This window comes from Pituophis catenifer, unplaced genomic scaffold (assembly GCF_029215685.1).
Source record: "Pituophis catenifer annectens isolate HBS135680 unplaced genomic scaffold, rPitCat1.0.hap2 SCAF_3, whole genome shotgun sequence".
Classification (NCBI taxonomy): Eukaryota; Metazoa; Chordata; class Lepidosauria; order Squamata; family Colubridae; genus Pituophis; species Pituophis catenifer.
In genome coordinates this window covers 128,959,419-128,981,870 of record NW_027256883.1, presented here as the reverse complement: position 1 = coordinate 128,981,870, position 22,452 = coordinate 128,959,419, and the positions used below count along the sequence as shown (strand labels likewise).

Genomic DNA, 22,452 nt, shown 5'->3' with positions numbered 1-22,452 from the left:
GACACTCATCCTTTAACTCAGGGGTGAAATGCTCCCGGTTCGGACCAGATCGCCCGATCCAGTAGCGATGGCGGTGGGTGGTTCGGAGAACCGGTAGCAAAAATCCCTGTGCCCCGCCCCCATGTCCAGCTGAGCCGTGCGATCATCAGAAGCTGTTTTTTTACTTTTAAAACCATTTTTTCTACAACCTCTTCAGCTGAAAAAATGCTTTTAAAAGTAAAAAAAAAAGCCTCTGATGATCGTGCGGCTCAGCTGGGATCATCAGAGGCTTTTAAAAGCATTTTTTCTACAATCTCTTCGGCCGAAGAGGTTGTAGGAAAAAAAAATGCCTTTAAAAGCCTCTGGTGATCCCAGCTGAGTTGCCTGATCGGCAGAGGCTCCTGAAAGCATTTTTTTCTGTAACCTCTTCGGCTGAAGATGCTGTAGAAAAAATGCTTTTAAAAGTAAAAAAAAGAAAAAAAGTTGGCTTTGCCCACCCAGTCACATTACCCCCCCAAGCCACGCCCACAGAACCAGTAATAACAAATTTTAGATTTCACCCCTGCTTTAACTCATTACAAGGATCGGTACTGTGCTGAGAATCAAAACTACTTTTGCCATTAATCATGAAAATATCCAGGATTTTACACCATCCAACTCTTATCATGCATATTTTCAGGACAGAAGGAAGCTTGTGTTCAAGTACCCGTCTGGCAACAATTTAATACTTTGGAGGATTGTTAACCAAAAAAGGAATGCAAATATTTTCCGGCTACTAAAACAAAACACACATGCACAAAACAAACATATAACCAAAACCCCATACTTGCTTTATAGTTAATACATTTATAAGCAATTTGAGTTGTACAAGACGCTCGTCTTAGCTTGTGTACAATGAGCGAGCTCCTGTAAAATTGCATACAGTAATTTACTTTGTTACAAATATATACGCTTCCCCCCACCCAGCCTATCTAAAGGAGCAATAAAAAAAACTTCTCCTTAAGGAGTTGAAGACTTCATTTCAGTGAGTCATTTCCAGTTGCAACTTCCTTCTAGCACTCTTTCATTCAGGTGTGCTATAGGTTTTCTTTGGTAATCGCTGAAATTTTAAGTTCCTTGGGCTTTCTAATTTGTAACGGCTCTCAGGTTGGAGGAGAAACTGTTGGAAGACTTGTAGAGGCTTCTGCTGTGGCTACTGCTACAGTTGTACTTTCTCTTCCACGTAGTATTAGGCGTAGGCAACGCCTAAATTCTTCGTTCTTCCAAGTATAGAGTAGTGGGTTGAAGGCAGAAAGAGAACAGAGAAGGAGCCAGCTGGATAACTGCAGCCCACGGGGGGCAGGCTGAAAGAAAAAACCCAGGAGGCTTACACACACCAATGGTTGGGTTGTCAGGAGGAATGTTAGGCACAGGAGCAACACAGAGATGCTGCTCAAATGGCGCTGGGACCGACGGGGAGCTTGGCCAGTAGTATGGAGAAAGGGCAGCTGTTGCAGCAGATGGAAGTCAAGGACACTGACCCGTTTGACACTGCCTTGAACGTGCTTCACAATCCTCATGTAGCAATGGAGCAGGAGAACTGTCTGGCTGAGAATAGCAAGGGCTACCCCTAGACTTGCATAGTTAGAGCTGTTGTTACTGGTGGCATTTTTAGACTCTTGCTGGATCGGTTGCCAGGTTTCCAGCCCTGGTGGAACCAAGGCAAGGAGAAGAGCAAATATCCAGGTCAAACATATCATCCAAGTAGTATGCTTCCTCTGATAAACAGCCTGGTATACGATGTGTGGTTTGGTGATGAGCACGTACCGGTTGAGGGCCACCAAGAGGTGGGAAAGTAATGAAACAAACAGCCCAAGAGCAACAAGACTAATCTGGAATAAGCGGTAACTTCCTGAATGAGCTGTAGGAGAACCAGAAGGCAGCAATCCCTGCATTGCTTCTTGTGGCATCCAAAAACCACACACGCTGAGGTCAGCAATACAACCATTCACAATGAAAGCATTGCTGGTGATACGCAGCTTTCTGGAAGTGAAGACCATATAAATAACCATGAAGTTGGATAAAGTTCCAGAGATAGCCAACAACAAATAAAGCAAAGACAAAGGCAGCCTAGTCCCTAGGGAGTCTTCACGACAAAGGAACAGTTGTAGGGGTCTGGAGCTCCAGGAAGAAGAGAAGGAAGAAGTGTTGGCCATCTTCTTGCACACAAGTTAAACTTTCTCAAATCTCCAAACAAACATATTCCCTGCTTGGTTCTAGAAGTGATAAAAGCCTTTCAGAAATTAAGACACGTCTACAGGACTACACACAACGGACAGCCAAAGATAGATTGTTGGAAAAGTCGAAGGCATCCCCAAGAATGCAGAAAATATCTAAGAGAATCAGACAAACTGGATCCCACAGAAATCCATAAAACTCCCCGATCATTCCAGATTCAGTGTCCGCTATAAGCAAAAATTTTTTAAAAAAGCATAGATGGGATTCAGAAAATAAAGTGAGAAAGATGCAATGTTGTTTGAAGTTGCGATGAGATCCCGAAAGGTGCGTGTGAAGCGTGGCAGTTGTGAATAAGCAAAACATTAAAAAAAAATCTAGAGCAAAAAGTAATTCAACCATATAGATCCCCTTCTAATGCCCAGGATTCTCATTCTAAGGTAGCAATGAGTATCCTAAGACAGGAAAATGAGGAGCATTCCTCAAAGAAGGAAAAGGAATACCAGAAATCCTAGGAAGTGTCTTAGCAGTGCGTCTGAAGATGTGGCGCGTTCTCTTGAGCTTCTCAAAATGCTTGCTGTATCTATCAGCACTATACTGTGACGCTTCTGCATCTGATCTTTATGAATTATTCAGAGATTATAGGAGGGAGAAGGGGAGGGAGAAGAAAACCCAACTTGCTGTGAAAAGGCAGCTATTGCAGAAATGGATATTTCTCCCGTCCCTCCACCCACTGTGGTTCCTGAGTCACCTTTTGTTTGAGATGGTACTTCTGTTCCCTGCTCTTCTAGCCTTCTCTTACCACTGATGTTCATCCCAAGCTGGACAGAAACTCCTGCTTACACATATTCTTCTCAACTCCAGGTTTGCGTTACGGTGAGAAAAGTTTTGATGCTTCTACTATTTTCAAAATATATGACCTAATTTTATCTTAATTGCAATATTCAAACCCTCCCTTAATTACATACTTCCTGCTCCTTGGCAACAAGAACTGTTATATTACTGAGCTGGCTTTCTAATATAATCCCATCTATGTTAGGTAAAGTTGTAAAATTAATATGTTACACAACCGTTCAAAGTTCGATGTTTGAAATTTTGTGCAATGCATTAATTTGCACAAAAATACCTGCCATTTTGATCCCAATTTTGAAACCTCTCTGGAAATGAAACAAACAGAAACTACAAATGCAGAAACGAGTAACTGAGATGGACCAATATATCTTCCACTTGCAGCTGTCCTAAACTTTCCTGCAGCCTGTTTCATCATTTTCAAGAAAAAAAAAATACAAGGAAAGAAAGTAACTGTAGTGAAAAACTGGTTGACAGTAGTACTAGATAGGGGTGAAGGGTCTAACTCAGAGGTGGGGAACTAAGGGCACTTTATGACCTGTGGACTTCAACTCCCAGAATTCCTGAGCCAGCCATGGCTGGCTCAGGAATTCTGGGAGTTGAAGTCCACAAGGCATAAAAGGGCGATAGCTCCTTACCCCTGGTCTAACTGGAAATGAGACCTTCTCTAGATGAACTCAGGTTTTGGACAACAGTTGAAACTGCTACTATCGCACTACCCTCCCTGCTGCATAGCATCTTTCCTGATGGAACTTCTGGATTCCATTACTGGATTGGTGGTGGACTCCACGAGGATAGTAGCTCTCAGGGATTTTAAAATGCCTCCAAGGAATGTTGAGTCCATAGCAGTTTAGGGCTCATGGCCACCCTGGCAATCATGCATCTGTTCCAAATAATCAAAGGCTTGACATATACCAGGAGTTGCACTCTAAATCTATTTTTTTTCCACACAGCAGATATGATGTGTCATTGAAGACTATTACCATTAGTCCATTCCTGTGGACAGAACTCTTCCAACCTGATGTCACCAACCCTCTGGAGAAGGCAGGGCATGCTAGATTGGTCCATCCCAGACAACTGAAAGACAAATTTGGATTCTTGATGGAGCTTGGGATTTCCCTGAGGATCTGGTGAGCAATTTGGTGCTGCCTTGGCTGTAGCCTGGAATAGAGATGGGAGAGACCTTGGACTACAGGTGGTCTTTGTTTAATGACCATTCAGTGATCATACAAACTTATGACATTGAACCAGTTAGGACTCCTCCCTTGTACTTATGGCTGTTATAACATCCCCATGGTCATGTGATTGTGATTTGTGACTTTCCCTGCCATTGCTAACCAGTTGTGGGTTTTTTTTTTGACATAACCATATTGCTTAATGACAAGAGTTTCTGGTCACGATTATCATTAAGCAAGGACTATCTGTACAATATTCCTATGTGGTCTCCCATGGAACAGCAATTCTGGAACAGCATCCCCCTGGAGATATGCACACTCACATTCTTCAAGTCTTTGAAAAGTTGGTTTTGCTCCTAGACCTGGGGTTAGGTTGTTGTTGAATGCCTGATGATTTTTTGTAATGTAATGAGTGATTTTGTCCAGGCATTACATGTTCTTTTCACTTTTAATTTGTTTAATGATTTATTTCCTTTGTAACTACATAGAAACATAGTGGTCCATTAAGTCTGTCCTTTTGAGTTTGTTTTTTGTTTTCTTTTTAATTATTTTCTTTTAAAGTATTATTTTATTTATTTTGATTTAAATTTTTAATTTTCATCAGATGATGGACATGTTTTTATTCCAAGTATGTTTACATGCAATTACTGATGATTGATCCACTACCTCCACTGGAAGTTGGTTCCAAGTTTCCACTACTCTTTCTGTGAATACTTTCTAACATTATTTTGCACTTCCCTCTGGTCAGTTTGAGGTTATCCCCCTTGTTCTCGATTTTTGCTTTAATATCTTGATTTTTGCTTAATAGCATAATTCATAAATTGCCTAGAGTCACTGGAAGTTGGACAGCTTTCTAAACTAAATAAACAATCATAAATATGAAATAACACATGCCACTTTGAGTTCCTAAACAAAAAATTGTATATAAAACTAATAAATAATATTTCCATTGTCACTATTACTGATCCTAGCATAGGACAGAAATAAAGGAACTATTTTTTTTTAATCCAGGTATTAAGTATTGCAGACAGCAAATTATTAATTTGGGATGGCAGTATAGACATAACTTTACAGAAATAATTAGATAAAGATTTTAAATGCCACTTTAATTTTACCCAATTTTTTAAAAATGATTTCATAGGAACTCAATTTACAAATTGCTGTGTAGAGAATGGCAACAACATATTTGAAGAACAGAAAAGAAGTAAATTTTTATTACTCTGATATAAAAATAAACATTAATAGTTCCAAATGTTTTATAAGAAAGTGGTAATAATTGCATTTCATGAGAAAATATAAAATGGATCCTTTAAATAAAATACAAATAGCACACTTCAGAGAATATGACCACACTGAAATAAGAAAGCATAGTTAATATTGCTTACCAATTAAATCATTTAAATTTTTTTGAAACTAAATTTTATATTGAAATATAGATTACAATTGATTTCCCTCTATAATCTGCATTCCTTTCAACATTTCTTCCAATTGAAAGAACCACTTTGTATGCTTTGCTTATCCACTGTAATGCTGTTCTCTATAAGGAAACATATTCGAAATGCTCAGTTACAAAATATTACAGAAGAGGCCAAGAAGGGTCATGGTTCAAGCATGTCAATAATGAGACAACAAATTGCTGGTATTAACAATAGTTTTGTATTTCATAATATCTGTTTCAAATAAAGAATAAACCTATGCATAATTTTGACATTCATTAGCATTTATATTTCTACATTGGAAAAATAATACATCTGTCTCATAAGTAGTCTAATAACAAAATACATCTCAAATTTTAGAGGTAGAAATTACCTTAGATTTTGCCTATTACTCACTCATACATATAGTACATTTGATGTACATTTGATAAAATATTGCATTCAGTAATTAAAGCAGCTGATAACAAATACAAAACATCAAAAATGTAGCCATCATAATTGGAACTATTTCCCTCGCCTATTTAAATACCCAAGCCTTGCTAATTGATATGAAATTATCTATCAACCTTTGATCTCCCCCCCTTGACATGATTCATCAAATTAGCAAACTTCCAGTTAACTGGAATTGTGCATTTTGTTCCAACTTGGAAGGCGAAATTGCCAGATTAAGAACAGACCATAATAATAAACTTAAGACTATATTTGATCATACTAAGCTATTCTAAAGGAATGAATGATAATTTAGTTTTTTAGATTAAATCAGAACATTTTGACTAACCACAAGGATCTGTGGTTTTTATTGTTTGCGCAAGGAAGGAAAGACTGAAATGGTTGCATAACATGCATTAAAAGAAAGTATTCTTTCCTTGGTAACCATTAATAGGGGAGCTTTCTTTTGATCATAATACAAATGGTATGTGAATGTTACCAATTAGTGCAACCAGCATGGCACTAAATTAGTACTACAGACCCAACACAAAGCCGGTTCAAAAATAATTGTGAATAGAGGCAGAGGAGGTTTTACTTCAATTTTCATTATATTTTGTTGTTTAGGATCTCAAGGTCACTTAGCCAGTGACATGGTAAGATCATTAGAACTAATAAAATCCACTTTTGTCCTTAGAAGGAAACTAAGGAACAAGACAGAAGTGCTACACCTTACAAAAGCTTGAAGGACATGTTCTGTTCCTTATTTCTCAAACTGACAGCCCTGCCCAGAAAAATTAAGTAGTTGAAAATTGGCATTTTACTCTCAAAGTGGGGGTGTTCTTGGGGAACAAAAATGGGACCGGGGACTATTTGCAGCTCATGGTCCACTCTCCTCTGCTTTCAGATGAACTGGGAACTAAATGTTCAAGATTATATTAGCCACTAGCTACACAGTATTTGCGAATAATAATATGGATAGTATGATTGAATGTATAAAAATAGTGGAAAATAAGAGTTATATTCGTTCTTGCAATCTGTAATTAAAATGTGAGTAAAAGACTTCCTGTCTCTTGGTCTCTGTTTATAATAAAAAGAAATGTCATCTGTCTTATTTCATTGAATAACCCAATGAAAATCAGATAACATTGTTGTCTTACAAATTCAATCAGTATATTAGATCTTCCCTGCTATGACAACCTTTTTACTCATGTTCTAATATTATACAACTTGTAGGCAAGGCTATACAGAAAGGAAAACACAGGAAACCCTTTGACATACAAATTATAGAGCACAATTGTTAAGAGATACAGACTTAATTAAAATTAGTTTCTCTTTGTAATTAAAGATGCTAGGGCAAGTCTATTTCACAGACTTCCTTAGGACCTTTAAAATATGAACATTTCAAACATCAGCATCTGAAATTAAAAATGGTACAACAAATATAATTTTTCCACTAGTAAAATTCTAAAAACCGAAAGCAACAATGATAGACAGATACAATAAAGACAACAAGTAGCAGGATCAGTATGGCCAAGATCAAGAGATGTTCAATTTTGTTTCCAAATCTGCAGACATAATTGAGCAGTCCTTGGGGTTTCTGGAGTCATAACTCACGAGGTTGTACTACTAGCAGCCATGTTCCCCCACCAGTATGTCTGCAGATGGACGTGTTTTTCTGGATCTTGGCTTACGTTTGAAGTATAAAACAATATTTGAAAAATACACATTTTTTTGGTAAAAAAAATCCACCCTGAATTCTAAATCAAAATATACTATATTTTTATACAATATACATGTTTTTGTGTACAGGTGGACACATGACACATTTTATTCGATACATATACATTATAATACTGAACCCAGAATCATAAACTATTGCTACAATTCATTACAAGTATTCTCAATATTAAAATCTTGATCTGTACACAAAATTGTAATATTCAGAAGTTCAATTACGACACATTTGTAGTAGTCACTACTGAAATCCCTGATTATGCAAAGATTTGGGGTTTAGGTTCTAATCATGTGTGAAGAAGTATTTCTCCAGTGAAGTGTCTCCTTCAACATTCTTCCTCTTTGAAGAAAAATGAATTTTAAGAGATGTCCAGCTTTCACCGAAGCAGTAAGGCTTTAGTACTGAACATATTCAGACTGAAGGGACTGTGTAGGTAAAAACAAAAGCTGGTATTAAGATGCAGTTAGAAGTACTTCAATTTCAACCATATGAACATTTTTTTTAAAGAAATGAAACCTTTGCTGCACAAAAAAAAAAAAAAAAAAACAGCTTTAGAGGATTTAACACACTTATCTTCCAAATGTACTCCTCTTATACCATAAAAAAACACACGAAGGGCCCAAAAGCTGTAAAACGCTAACCTGAAGCTAACTCAAACCTTAGTTTAAAACTGTAGCTACAATATTACATTATTCTGTGTTCCATTCTTTTGTAAGGCCTTTTCCCCTTCCTATTAGAGGTAAGCCTGGAGTAGTGATGTGACCGTCTCTTAAGAGAGCAGAAACAACAGTAAAAGCTGAAGAGAAGGACATCTTGGCTCATGATCTTTCCATTAAGAAATTTATTTCTTAACAGAATTAACAGTTCCTGTTCATTTTACCTCCAGGTTTAGAAAACAAACTACAACTATTGGGAAGTATTATAACAAGCTCTTTTTCTGTGTTATGAAAATTCAAATAAAAATATATGGAAAAGAACAGAACATTTGGGTAACCTTATAAAAACTATTCTTTTAAGGCGATAAGATAATTCTTGCACAGAAACTGGACATTCAATAGTTCTCTATATTTTGTCTTAATTAAGAACATTCTAGATGCCTTTCCTTTCAAATGCTTTAAAACAAAGGGCACAGTCATAATTACCTCTAAAATTCACTTCTGTACAGAAAATCTGCTTATTGTATCTTAATTACATTCATTTCAGCTTCAATAAGGAACACATTCAGTTTCATTTTGTTCAAATAGGGATCAAGCAGGAATACATTTTAATAATTAATGAGAGAAGAAAGAGGAGGGAGAAATAAAAATGAATATATAGTTAATGTAAGCAACAATAAGAGGGACAGGCAGAAAATTAGTAGATTTAAAGCTTGCCATGAAATCTAATTTCTAATAATTTGTGCTTCTTTCTGCTGATATCTGTAATAGATATTGGTTGGTTCAACTGCTGATACTTTGTCTACAAAGAGAAAGTAAATTTCATCTTACTTTTGTCTCTCTAATAGTAGTGTGACATGGAATCTATCTGATTTCCGTATTTTTCAAGACATCTACCTGATAATAACTTCCAGTAAAGACAACTGGACTTACTTCCAGTTAAAGAAGCTGGAAGAAACTCCTCCCCTCATATACCAGCAAATAATAGATTTCACTAGATTGCCTAGATCAGGGGTCTCCAACCTTGGCAACTTTAAGCCTGAAGGACTTCAACTCCCAGAATTCCCCAGCCAGCAAAACTAGGTGATCTTACAAAGCCAGCACATATGCAAAAAATAGCACGCAAATTAGTACAGTTGTATAACAGAATTAGCTCAATGAAGTAAAATTTCAGTTGTGAATACTCAAGTATATTTCATCAGTGTTGCCTAATTATTTAAGCTGAGAAGACACACTCATTAGTCAGAAGTAAATTTTTGAATTAAATTTTGAGAAATAAATCCGGTACAATCAAGCTCATAGGGCTGGTTTTAAAATGCATGTCCTGTATATTCAGCAACATTAGGAAACATCCTTGTGTGAACACAATATGTCTACCTATTTTATACAGGAACAGCAGAGATTTTAAAAATCAGAAAAGAGCATAGATAATAGGGAATATGCTTCCTGGCAGGATTTCCAGTCTATTTTTTCTGGGTTTTTTCATCCATGTGAAAAGAAATGCCAATTATCACATACTTATTATCTACATCTATTATTCAAATCCCCACTTTCTATTCCACTGAGGCTGCTAAAGCTTTCTCTTTAAGTATGTCACATATATTACTATTCTTTTTTTTAATTTTATTTTCAAGATAGAAATTTTATGGATAACTTTTTGTGAGTGAGTTTAGAAGTTATGAAGTTTAGAAGTTATGAGAAGTTTAGAAGTTATGAGGAAAGGTACCTATTTTCAGGATTATAACCTGAGAAAACAGCACCATACTACATGTAAATATGTACATTTATGTATACTGAGCAACTGAGGAGTACTTTAAATATCAATTTTATTGCATCATTCATTGTCTAAGATAGAATGTTTTGTTCTATCTTGTTCTCCTATGATTAAATGTTCTGTTCTATCTTGTTCCATTAGGAAATATAAAAGGCTGTCCTTATCTTCTTCAGACCAATAAGAGCAATAATAATAATAATAATAATCAACTTCAATATATTTTTTTCAGAAATATTTTTACGGAATTCAAGTTTTACTTTGATGAAGAGAGTGAAAAGTTGACGGACTTCAAATTTGCTTGTGACTTTTTGTAACAACTCTTTTTTAATTGAATCCATACTGGTATTTTCAAATGTTGACAAAATTGGCATGTATGGTTAAATTCACTCTTTTCAATTTTCCTGCTAATATTTATAAACCTAAATCTGATTTTCTACTACAACTACACAATGTCAGGTATGCATTTTAATTTATATAAAGTGACATGTCTCCATTTATTATCTATGTATGCCATGTTACATTTATTAAAACAAAATATTATATATTTTGATATTTCCAGATATATAAATATATCACTTCTCAGCAAACTCAGCAGCAAATGTACCATTTATGGCCAGCATCTATGTCTTTCAACATCCTTTTGCTCAGAAAAGCAGGTAAAGATAATGTCAGTCAACAGATATTGTCTCACACTTCTCTCAAATCCATGATGGATTTATACAATCCCATTGCTTACTGGCAGCTACTTAGAGTAAGAGAGTGGACGGAACTTAATGACATTGAAGAATAAAGTTACCATCATCCTTTAGAGTAGAAATAAGTATCTAATTCTCTGAAACTATGAATACTGTGAAGTCCAAGCTAGATGTTTTTGGTTAGACAAATATTGGTCTGATCCACTTCAGTTTCACAAGGAACCACTGCAATGTGTCATCTCTTATATTTATATTTGAATATATTTTCTCTTTATATTGTTCTAACTTTTCAAACATTCAGGATGTTTCCTGAATTTCTCTTACTGTGTAATATTCTAACAAAATAACTGTGATCTAAGTTATGGGGGACTTTCTATTTTTTAACATGCTCTTATCTCCCAAAAACAACTGACGTTTTTTGTACTGCGCTGCAGACATGTATTATGAACAGTATGTTCCATCTCTTTAAGCTCTCTGAGCAGAAAGATATAAATAAGGTCAAAACTGGTCACATGGTGCCTCCTGGTGGTCAAGGCAACTGAGAACACCACATAGGATACACACTGTGTAAAAGTAGACAAATTCTCCCTCCCTCCAAGAAAGGTTACGTCATGTAAAATCCCACACTTGGGGTCATGACATAATGTAACATATATATTGCTCTGCTCTAAGAGCTTAAGGGTAGATAGATTATATGTATACCATTTGGATAGTTTCTGAGTATTCCTTCTTATAACCACTGAATTGCAGGGCCTGGATAGCTACTAAAGCTAAAACAATGCATGAAGTCATCTGATGGGCAAAGATCCACAAGTTCAATTCCCAGCAGAGGATTTGAACCCCAAAGAATAAACATCTGGTTACCCACATCTGAAGCATCCCAGTAAGGATGACAACGATCGCATGTAACTAATTATAAAAATAAGTTCTCAGGTGTGGAAAATATACTTGATTTTTTATTGTTGTTTTTAGTAGCACCTGGAATAAACTTATTTTAAAGTAAATCCTGAGATTAGTTTAGTTTCAAAATTGGGTAATATATTATTTCGTCAGAAAAAATATTTGCAAGAATTCTTTTTAAAACAAAGTAACGTTATTTGCCAGATACTCTCAACAAAAACATCTCATATTGACCAATACAATAAAAGGCCTTAGTTCTTTTATTTTTAGTATTTCCATGCTATATTCAACAGCTGATATAAGAGATAAATCTTACAAGTTCAAAAAGGTAAACAACAGCTAAAATTTGGAATGCTACAATTTCTTACTGTTGCAACAAAGGCTTTTCTATGTCCTATGCAGAGGACATAATAGTCCTTGCACAAATGGTTTAAACAGTATCTTAGGACACCAGTTTTTTGGTATTTTTTCCCCAAAAGTTATGTAAAATGGTGATGGTAGTCAGAGGTACTTATTTATCCATTTCATTTCATTCACACAGAGGAAATATATATATTGTAAACAAGAACATGTAAACACAAGAACAAGAACAAATTTAGAGTAGACTGAGAACCAATACTGATCCCCCCCCCCACTTTTTTGTCTATTATTTTACAGGTAATCCTCACCTCATCGTAGTAATTTGTACTGGAATTTCATCACTAAGCGATGCAGTCATGAAGTGGAGCGTCTTGAGACCATATCGCCTAGTGATGGCACCTATGGTAGTTCTCACTGCTGTTAAATAAAAACAGGACCTCATGTGATTGTGACTTGTGACTTCCTGCCAGCTTCCCACAAGCAGAGTCACTGGGGAAGCTCGCTGGAAGTCTTGAGTCCTGAGTGGCTTGCAAAGAACCCAGTGGGCAGATGCATAGTATGGAATGAGATGAGGAATTGCAGCAATGAGTACATGTAGGTTTGGTGGGGGTTGCTGCAGCACTGTGCGAGTGTGTGTGGGCTAGGGCGGGGATGCTGCAGTACAAGTGCACAATGGAGTACGAGATCTCTGGGATCTCACATTCTGTAAGCGGCTCCCCAGGATAAGAGGCAGCAGGAGCAACTTTCAACCTTCCCTGCAGGCTTCCCCAGTGATTTTGCTTATGGGAAACCAGAAGTGAAGGTTACAAATGGTGATCGCAGGACAGCGGGATGCTGCAACCATCATATAAGCCGGTTGCCAAATGCCTGTTTTGCAACCCTGGACTATAGGGATGGTATAATAGCTGGAACTTTGAATTTTGACGACTGATTGTAAGTACAACTTGTTCAGCATTGTCACGACTTAGAACGGTCACTGAATGAGTGGTTATCAACAAAAAACTACCTATATAAATATAACTGATTCTTCTAACTTAGACAATTCAAAATCCTATTGAATCTCTCCATGCTCTTTGTATGTATCTTAAAAAATGTTAAAAAAAGCCTTGTACTGATATGAACATCTGACACTTTCAGCGTTTTATGACATTGAATTAAAATGGATATAAAAAGATAGGTGCACTCACGGAAGACATTACAAAAATTAGAGCGTGAAACAATTATCTTTTTTCCCCAAAGTGGCAAAGAAACCACACCAAAAAGGAGCTGACTGGTTTTGGTTGAGATAATAAGATACTACTTGCGCAAGAAGAAGAGATCATAAAAGGAGAAAAAGACCAGAAAGGAAGGTCTAAGAATTGTTAGAAACTTTGGAGAAAGCTTTGGTTGAAGGGAACGTCTCTGAAAGGGCTGCTGAACTGTGAACTTACAGGAATTGATCGACTCAGGTATCTTGCTGAAGAAGCAGCGAGCCCCGTAAAAGATCTGAAGGCGTTGTACTCCTCTGCCAGGACGTTGGGAGAATTGACATAGTTGTTGAGGTTGGTAGTGCTATTGCCTCTCCTGTTGTACAGGTTGTTGTTCAGCTCATGATAATTTCCGGCAGGCAACAGTGCACTGCCATTCAAATGACTGGAGAGTTGGCTTACAGAATAACCTGTCCTAGAGGATGATAATGTCAGTTTGCTCTCAGCATCATCTGAAGCAGCATGCAGGTTCCCTAGAGAACTGGCTAACCTGGAGTTTATGGAAAAGCTGAATGGAAAACACACGTGGGGTAAAAAGACACACAAAATGTACGCACAGATGATGTTCAATGCAAAACATGCTTTAAAAGGCACTTGGAGGGAAAAAAAATCACTTTCTCAATATTAAATGGTGGCAACATACAGCTTAATTCTTTCGGTAAATTATGAGGAAACCATTGGGAACATTCTAGGATAAAGAACAGTTGCAAAATAATTGCAGTGCTTTGAAGAAATACATAGATGTAATCTCCAGTGATGCTGAAACTTTATGCAATATTTTTCTTGTTGATTATTTCTAACATTTAAAGGGGGTTTCCTTTTGGTTTCTATAAACTGGCATAGGCCATTAAGGGAGAAATTATTTTGAAAAACATGCATGTAGCTCTTTTAAGATGAGATCAATGGGATGATATGAAATGTAATTTTATTAGTGCTCATAGCCACTTATTCCCATAGTCAAACTAAGGTATCAGAAGCAAGTATTTAAAGTTATATCAAAGACATTCACAATATCTTAGATTTCTTACATAAGAAACCCCAATTGCAAATGAAAAATATAGTATTTGTTCCTATACTCCCTCTTCCCAAAAGATAAAAGACATAGCAGAGTAAAAAATTACCTTTTAAAATTTGGAACGGAGGATGGAGCATGTCTATTTATTCTCTTTGCTGTGGGGGATGCCGAAACCATAACTTTGGTGGCCTTCAAAGGAGATACGGACCCTTGAGAGAGAGCTGCTGTATTCAATCTGAAAGTACACCAATAGGAAGCAAAAGTATGTTCATATGATTGGTAGAATATTCACTTTTCTATCCTTCATTTAGTTTTCATACCAGGACCTCTGAATATAAATCTTTACCTAAATAAATAATATTAAAACATCCTCAGGGTTTGCATGTGATGAATTATGTCTTCTACAACCGGGATCTCAGGATGCCTGGACACAATAAAACCTTATGGAGGAACAGGAAAATATTCTATTGTATGAGCACAGTACTATGTGTGAATCAGAACATTGTGCTAAATGATCTCCCATCCTTTGGGTACTTTTCAGAGGTTGTGTTTGGTCTTGGGCTGCAAATAAAATGTTGACGTAATTCAGGAGTGTCTCTAAATGACTGAAGAATATGACTGAAAAAGTCTTTCATATTTGAAGAAAACTACATATGAATCTTTAGATAGAAATTTCAAGCAGTGAACAAGCTCCCTCCCTCCCTCCCTCTCTGTCTCCCTCACAATGTTTAGTTTTTAAATTGCTGCCAATAGTTTTCAGGAAAAGAGCTCTAAGGGGCTGCAGGTAAATGACAGACAATACAAATCTGCTTCCTCTGAAGCACTTTTTTGGAACTGAATCCAAAGTCCCACACATCTTCAACAGGTAACTTGCTCCATGGACATGTATCAGTGCTACTATACACGAATCAGGCTTTAATGAGATAGTTCAATTTGCTTTAAATATTAGAATGGTTATATCTATGAAGAATTACATATCTAGCCATGAAGCCAAATGTTAAACAGCTTTCCAAAATTTAATCTTTGCCAACTGAAGTCTCAAAGAACAACAGACAACAGACATGTTTGTCCTCGTGTGCTATACGTGTATGGACCCCGTTTATCCACAAGGAAGGTTGCATGGGATCTTGGATGTCAATGTTTGCTATTTCATGACCTTATTATTAAATGAACTCCAAAACAGCTTTAGAGCTTTAACATGGAGAACAGCTTTTACATTCAATCACAGCACTATTGCTTTTTAGTAATATTTGTAATTACTAGTACAACAGCAAAAATTCAGAAGGCTTCCATAAATGAAATTGCTTCTTTCTGCTCAGTGGCAAAGACACTGAGCTTGTCGATCAGAAAGGTCGGCAGTTCAGAAGTTCGAATCCCTAGTACAGGTCTCCTGCATGAGCAGGGGGTTGGGCTAGATGACCTCCAAGATCCCTTCCAACTCTGGTGCTCTGGTGGCTCAGCAGACTAAAGCACTGTTATTAACATCCACTTACATCTGCTGCCTGCAATTACTGCAAGTTCAAATCTCACCAGGCTCAAGGTTGACTCAGCCTTCTATCCTTTCTAAGGTAGGTAAAATGAGGACCCAGATTATGGGGGCAATAAGATGACTTTGTATAAATATACAAAAGTATGAAGGCTATTGCTTAATGCATTGTAAGACGCCCTGAGTCTCCAGAGAAGGGCGGCATATAAATCAAATTAAAAAAAAAAAACCTCTTTTACTGTTACTGTAAACAATCCAAACAAATACCTGAAAGGCTGGGATATGGATCTGACATGTGTTTTCATATCTTCTAACCTAAAAAGACAATAATATTTTTACATAAAAAGTATCAAACTAAAAAGGATATATATTACTGAATTTATATAGCCAACATTTACTCTTCCAACGATCCAATATATTAAACACATATCCCACATATTCAGAAAAGCAGTCAAGCAACAAGCAAGCAAGCAGGCAGGCAAATAAGTAAGTAAATATATCAATAAATATATCAATAAACAACAAATACATAAATACTGGAATGTCGCTCAGAGCCTCCTGTCCGAAAGTAGCAGATGTCTTCCTTAAAAGGAAATTATTTCTACCATGATCTGCTTCAATGATCCTGACATGAAGAAAGTCATACATGCAGCTGAATGACAATTCCCATCATCCCACACTCTTATTTTGCTGGCTAGTACAGTAGTGATGTCAGAGTTCAACACATTACCCATTTCTAGGATATGTGACAGGAGTAACAAGTCAATAGTACAGCACACAAGGTTTTTATGGACAGGTTCAATCACTAGCACCTTCACATAAACAAAATGAGGGACATATTGCAGATTGTGGCTAAGATTTAAGAATGGTATAAAGAATGGTTGATGGGATTGGGCATGTCTAGTTTAATGAAAAGAAGGACTAGGGGTGACATGATAGTAGTGTTCCAGTAGCTCAGGGATTGCCACAAAGGAGAGGGAGTCAAGCTATTCTCCAAAGCACCTGAAAGCAGGACAAGAAACAATGGATGGAAACTAATCAAGGAGAGAAAGCAACCTGGAATTTTATTAGAGAAATTCTAATAATATTAGAACATATTAGGAGAATATGTTCTCCTAATAGGAGAAATATTAGGGCAGAATCATTCAAGACTGAATAGCTTACCTAAGAGCTCCTGTTGTAGCTGAACGTGGCTGCCTCTGAAGTTTTAAGGCACGAAGTTGATCTCCCTGGGTCATGTCATTCTTAGCTTCTGAATCTTCTTCCAAATCATTCTGGAAAACAAAAATAATTTATTTAAAAGAAACATTTTGAGAACAAATCTATGACACAAATCTATGACACTATAGGTTTTTCTTCTCTCTCTCTCTCTCTCATTTTGACTCCTGATAACTTACCAATAGCATTTATCACTTTGAAAATGTTTTAAGCAAAAAAGGAATAATACAACAAAAGCAAACTTAACTGTGAATGCATACATAACATACTGAAGGAAAGTTGTTGGAAAGGGAATATAGGTAGTCCTCGACTTACAACAGTTCATTTAGTGACCCTTCAAAGTTACAATGGCACTAAAAAAAGGACTTGTGACCGTTTTTCAGTTACCACCTTTACAGCATCCCCATGATCATGTGATCAAAATTAAGATGCTTGGCAACAGGTTCATACTTATGACCGCTGCTGTGCCACAAAAGGTCATGTGATCCCCTTTTGCGACCTTCTGACAAGCAAAGTCAATGGGGAAGCCAGATTCACTTAACAACCGTGTCATTAACTTATCAACTGCAGTGATTCACTTAACAACTGTGGCAAAAAAAAAAGTCGTAAAAGGAGGAACAACTCACTTAACAAATGTCTCACTTAACAATAGAAATTTTAGACTCAATTGTTTTCGTAAGTCATGATCTACCTGTACTTTAATAATAAAAGTACTGCACATTGAAGCAGCGGGGAGTTTAACTTGTCCCAGGTTCCCATATGGATGAAGGTGAAAAATCACAATGTAGTGTGAGCATATACATGCTTTCGTTCTTCTAACAAGTTGGCCAGGTCTGTATAATTAAAGTGGTGACTACAAGTGGGGGAAAAAACAACTGCAAATCCACAGCTGATCACAAAAGAGTTCTGGGTGACTATGGCTCAATCACTTTTTCTTAATCCAAGCTACCCCACTGTTTGCATGCCATCTTAAACTTGCAGAGAAATGGTGGGGTATAAATATAAAATAAATTTACTAAATAATCACACTGGCTCTTTTCACACCTTGACACATGAGGACATTTTTACCTTCTACCTCCTCATCTTGCTCCTTGGAGTGATACTTTTGGCTTAAATTAAACTAAAGTTATATTAGGTCAGAACCAGAAATCAAATTACAAAGGAGGAAAATAAGTCATGATTGATGCAATGAATCTAATTAATTTTCTTAGGAAACATAACCATTAAAACACTTACTTTAAATGGTAGTTTTGGCAAAGGGCTATTGAACCCATCATATCTGCATAGGATTCCACTGCATTCCGTCTTGGCCCTAATCCTTACTTGGCTCAGCCTTGCAATTTGCAATATTTCAATAATTATACTGAACTCGTTTACTATAAGGTTTACAACACAAGTATACTGTATATGTCAAACATTTTGAATGTATTATGCTGCTGCGATAAACTTCAAATATTTTATTTCTGAAATTATTGACATGTTCTTCAAGTGTGGTTGGAAACTTTACCTCTATATATTTATCCAAATTTTCAATTCTAGTTGAAGTTCCAGTGATAGAAATGTCATCGAAGCCCGATAAAACTTTGCTCAAACTATCTTCATCTACTTCTTTTGTTTTCTGTTTAGTTCGGAATATGTCTCCTTGGACCCACAATATCGGCTGTTTTCTGTTCAATAGAACCAAAAATAAAATCAGTACCAGTGGCATTGTACTGTAAAAAATGAGGTATGGCTTTCTTTTAAAATATGTGCCTTTCAAATCTTTAAATCTGTACAATCTCACACAATTATTGGATGATCTAGTTAGACTTTGGCCCTTATAATTAAAATATTTATTGCTAGAGCAGAATATTGGTAGCTCATTGGCTTGTCGATCAGAAGGATGGCAGTTTGAGACCCAAGTACTTCGTTACAAGATAAGCTCCTGTTCTTGCCCCAACTACTCCCAACCTAGCATTCAAATGCAAGTAGATAAATAGGTACCACTTTGATGGGAAGATAACAGCATTCTGTGCACCTTAGCATATAGTCATGCCAACCACATGATCATGGAAGCATCTTTGGACAATGATGACTCTCTTGGCTAGGAAATGGAGATAAGCACTGCCCCTACAATCGGACATGACTGGCAGGACAAATCTTTACCTTTTTTTTTTATTCTTATAGAATTAAATATATCAGTAATAACTCTTTAATTTTTTTCCTTCTCTTTTTATATGTATGTGCTAAATTTTGCTGCTCTTTCCCATCAATTTTACCTAACTGGATAATTAAACATGACAGCTGCAGAAATAGGCAGAAAAAAACAGAGTCACCCATATATTTCAATTCAGACAAAAATTCCTGTTGGGAGATCAATGACTGTGGAATAGAATAGGATTAGAACACTTATCCTTGTAAGGAAGCTAACATGGAGTATAATTAAATGAGGCAAGCCAGGCTAACTCCTAGAAAAATTTACTGAATGAGTATCATAAACACATAAATCAAGAAAAAAAAAAGTCCTTGAATGAATCAGGGAAGTTTATGCTTGCTTAGAATGATTTTACCCATTCATTGGTGGATGGGGACACTTCTTTCAAAGTTAGATTGGAGAGATTATTGTTAAACTGACTTCAAAGAACAGTTACATGGTTGTTAATCCAGAGCAATATCACCTAATGAGCAGCAGTATCACTGTTTTAATTGCAAAGTTTTGTATGTCTCAGTCCAATTTTTTAAAAAATCCCACTCTTCTTCCTTAATTATTCTTTAAAGCTATAACTATCACCAATAACAAAACAAGGTGCCAAGGTACTGAATGTCAAAAAATTAGAGAATTAAAGACATAGGCTTTGATTGAAATAGCATAGCAAGGAATGTAGAAACTTCAATACAAAAATCTAACCTATGGCAGAAAACAGTTTTGGATGACTAATCTGCAACACTTGCATAAAAGAAACAAACCCATCAATCTCAAATCAATAATGCCCCCAAATAATTATTTTTTTTACAATTTATCCTGCCTGCTCTTTACTGAAAGTTGTCTTCCTACTGTGATAACTGAGCTTTGCTATTCTAACCTCTGTTGGACTAAAAAGCCATTGCAAAATTGTCTGCCCTGCTCTCACCAAAAGCAGCTTGCCAATAGTTCTCTGGAGGAACAAGGCATCGATGGAATCCAGCACAGAGAACAGAGTGAAAAGTTCTAGGAAATCACAGATCATCATAGGTTCCCTGGCACAACCACCATGCAACAGTGTCCCCAAGTCCCATCTCTGGTCCTTTGTTGCCACAGACCGCTGGCACAAACCGCTGGCATAATGCTCTGAATTTGTCACAATGCTACAATGCTGGCTGGGGAATTCTGGGAGTTGAAATTGACCTATCTTAAATTTGCCATGGTCGAGGAACATTGGTCTATACTGTTCCAAACCATTTCAGGTTCACGTATGAAAAAAACAAGAAGTACGGATTGTTTCAATAATTATTTTGACGGTAGGGTTTTCATTACCCTGTTAAGTACGAAATAATAGGCAGTAACACTTGAATAGTTTTGAGGCATTCCACCCACTTCATGGTTCATTTTATATAATTCCTAGCGATTCACTCCAAATGTATTTCCAGGACATTACACAGAATAGCTGGGCAATATAGGGCTGCAGTATTGGTATAAAATCAGAAATCCTTATGCAAATGTCTTGTGTGATGTATTTACAGCATCTATGTGCACCCAAGTCACACTGTGGAAAGGATCCTGTATTTTATTGACTCACTAAATCAATTTTTATCACTAAGACATAACAAGCAGATGTTCACTGCCACTGCCATAAATCCCATAGTGAAAACCAGATGGCTTGATCTGATCCATTCCAATTAGCACCACAGATAGGCAGCCTTGTTAATTATCACCTTTTCTACAACTTTAGCTACTTTTAGTAAAAGTGATGGATACATTTTCCCCCTCCTTTCTACCTCTCCGAAGGCAGATGAAAAACATTAGCTAACTTCAAACAAAAGCTGCATGGTTAAAAATGAACTTTAATTAGATTCTGATACTGTCTTTTCAGGATTAGACTGAGATACAGTTCACAAAAAAGCACAAAATATTGACAAGTAACTTGTTAAGATATGCTCAGGCAACAAAACCAAGAGAAGGGGCAAACATTTTCCAGATTCTTAACCCATTCCTGGAGCTACTTTAAAAAGGGCATTTTGAGACATGAGTAACACAATAAATTCAATAACATAAAACATTACAACAGGAGTGTAACATTACACATACCTTCTCCAGAACTTGTTAAACTTTATGGTAAGAACTCTATACACAATTCAGTAGAGGGAGTTCCAAAAATGTTACCATGTTTTGTGGCCTTAATAAATATTTAGTAAGCAGTAAAGAACACATTCTGGAGCATCCATTATATGATTAATGTAGTTCTCATACTTACTCTTCAAGAAAATGTTGCTGGGGTCCAATAATAGAACCTGGCCGACACATTCGTATCCAGGCAATGGCTTCAGAATGGGTGAATTTATAGTGTTTGATTATGTAACTAGCAATCAGTGTTCCTGTCCTTCCTAGACCAGCTACATTAATGAAAAAAAGACATAAACACTGAGTTTTAAGAGATCCACAATTCTGAATATTTGGCACGGGACAATGCCAAATATATTCTAAATATTTATTTCTAGGTCCCAGGGTTTTACAAAACTCACAGCCAAACTAGATATGAAATACCATCTGTCTATTAAAGGAAAAATAACCTGCTATATTCTATATAGCTTGATTTATGAGAGTGAAAGTTTGTTCTCCAAGCTTGTGGATCAGTTTCCAAACATTACCAGGCTAGGTAACATCTTCAGCAGAGTTTAGGGTATTCCAGTGTCAGTGTTCTTCTGTTTATGCTTGATTTATGTTTATTTTAACACCTGGGCCATTTTCTATTCCTGACGTTGATAGTTTCTAAGTATAATGCTTTGTTTCTAGTGCTATACAATTTATCCACAACACTGATGTAACCATAGCTCTTGCTGATTTCATCAAATTGCCTCAAGTCGTTTTATCATGATCTTCTGAGGTATATCCATGCACAGAAGATACTTCCAAAATGAAGTAGGGATACTTTAAACATTCAATGCTTTGCCTTGATCCTCCAAGAAGTTGATTTGGAAAGGTACTTTAATTACTTCTCAGATTATCTTCTCAAGGCTTTGTGTAGCCCTATTTCCTACATGTGTAAAATCAAAAGCATTTGCAGAGCTAGATCTGTATGGGTAGTTCTCAGGTTGCGACGGTTCATTG

The 22,452-nt window shown here is 36.5% G+C and overlaps 2 protein-coding genes across 2 annotated transcripts in view; both read right to left on the bottom strand.

The window, feature by feature from the left end:
* Positions 1 to 1,121: 1,121 nt before the first annotated feature.
* Positions 1,122 to 2,174, bottom strand: GPR88 (G protein-coupled receptor 88). The gene has a single exon (XM_070939349.1). It carries the CDS (start codon positions 2,172 to 2,174, stop codon positions 1,122 to 1,124), a length of 1,053 nt encoding a protein of 350 aa, XP_070795450.1.
* A 3,228-nt stretch (positions 2,175 to 5,402) lies between these two features.
* CDC14A (cell division cycle 14A) overlaps positions 5,403 to 22,452 on the bottom strand; it is a 65,040-nt gene continuing 47,990 nt past the window's right edge. Inside the window, exons 10-16 of the mRNA XM_070939348.1 lie at positions 21,599 to 21,737; positions 18,676 to 18,835; positions 17,115 to 17,224; positions 16,218 to 16,265; positions 14,571 to 14,699; positions 13,633 to 13,957; positions 5,403 to 8,242 (exon numbers count right to left, since the gene is read on the bottom strand). Coding sequence (XP_070795449.1) covers positions 8,213 to 8,242; positions 13,633 to 13,957; positions 14,571 to 14,699; positions 16,218 to 16,265; positions 17,115 to 17,224; positions 18,676 to 18,835; positions 21,599 to 21,737 — 941 coding nt within the window. The 3' untranslated portion in view covers positions 5,403 to 8,212. The remainder of the gene's footprint in view (positions 8,243 to 13,632; positions 13,958 to 14,570; positions 14,700 to 16,217; positions 16,266 to 17,114; positions 17,225 to 18,675; positions 18,836 to 21,598; positions 21,738 to 22,452) is intronic.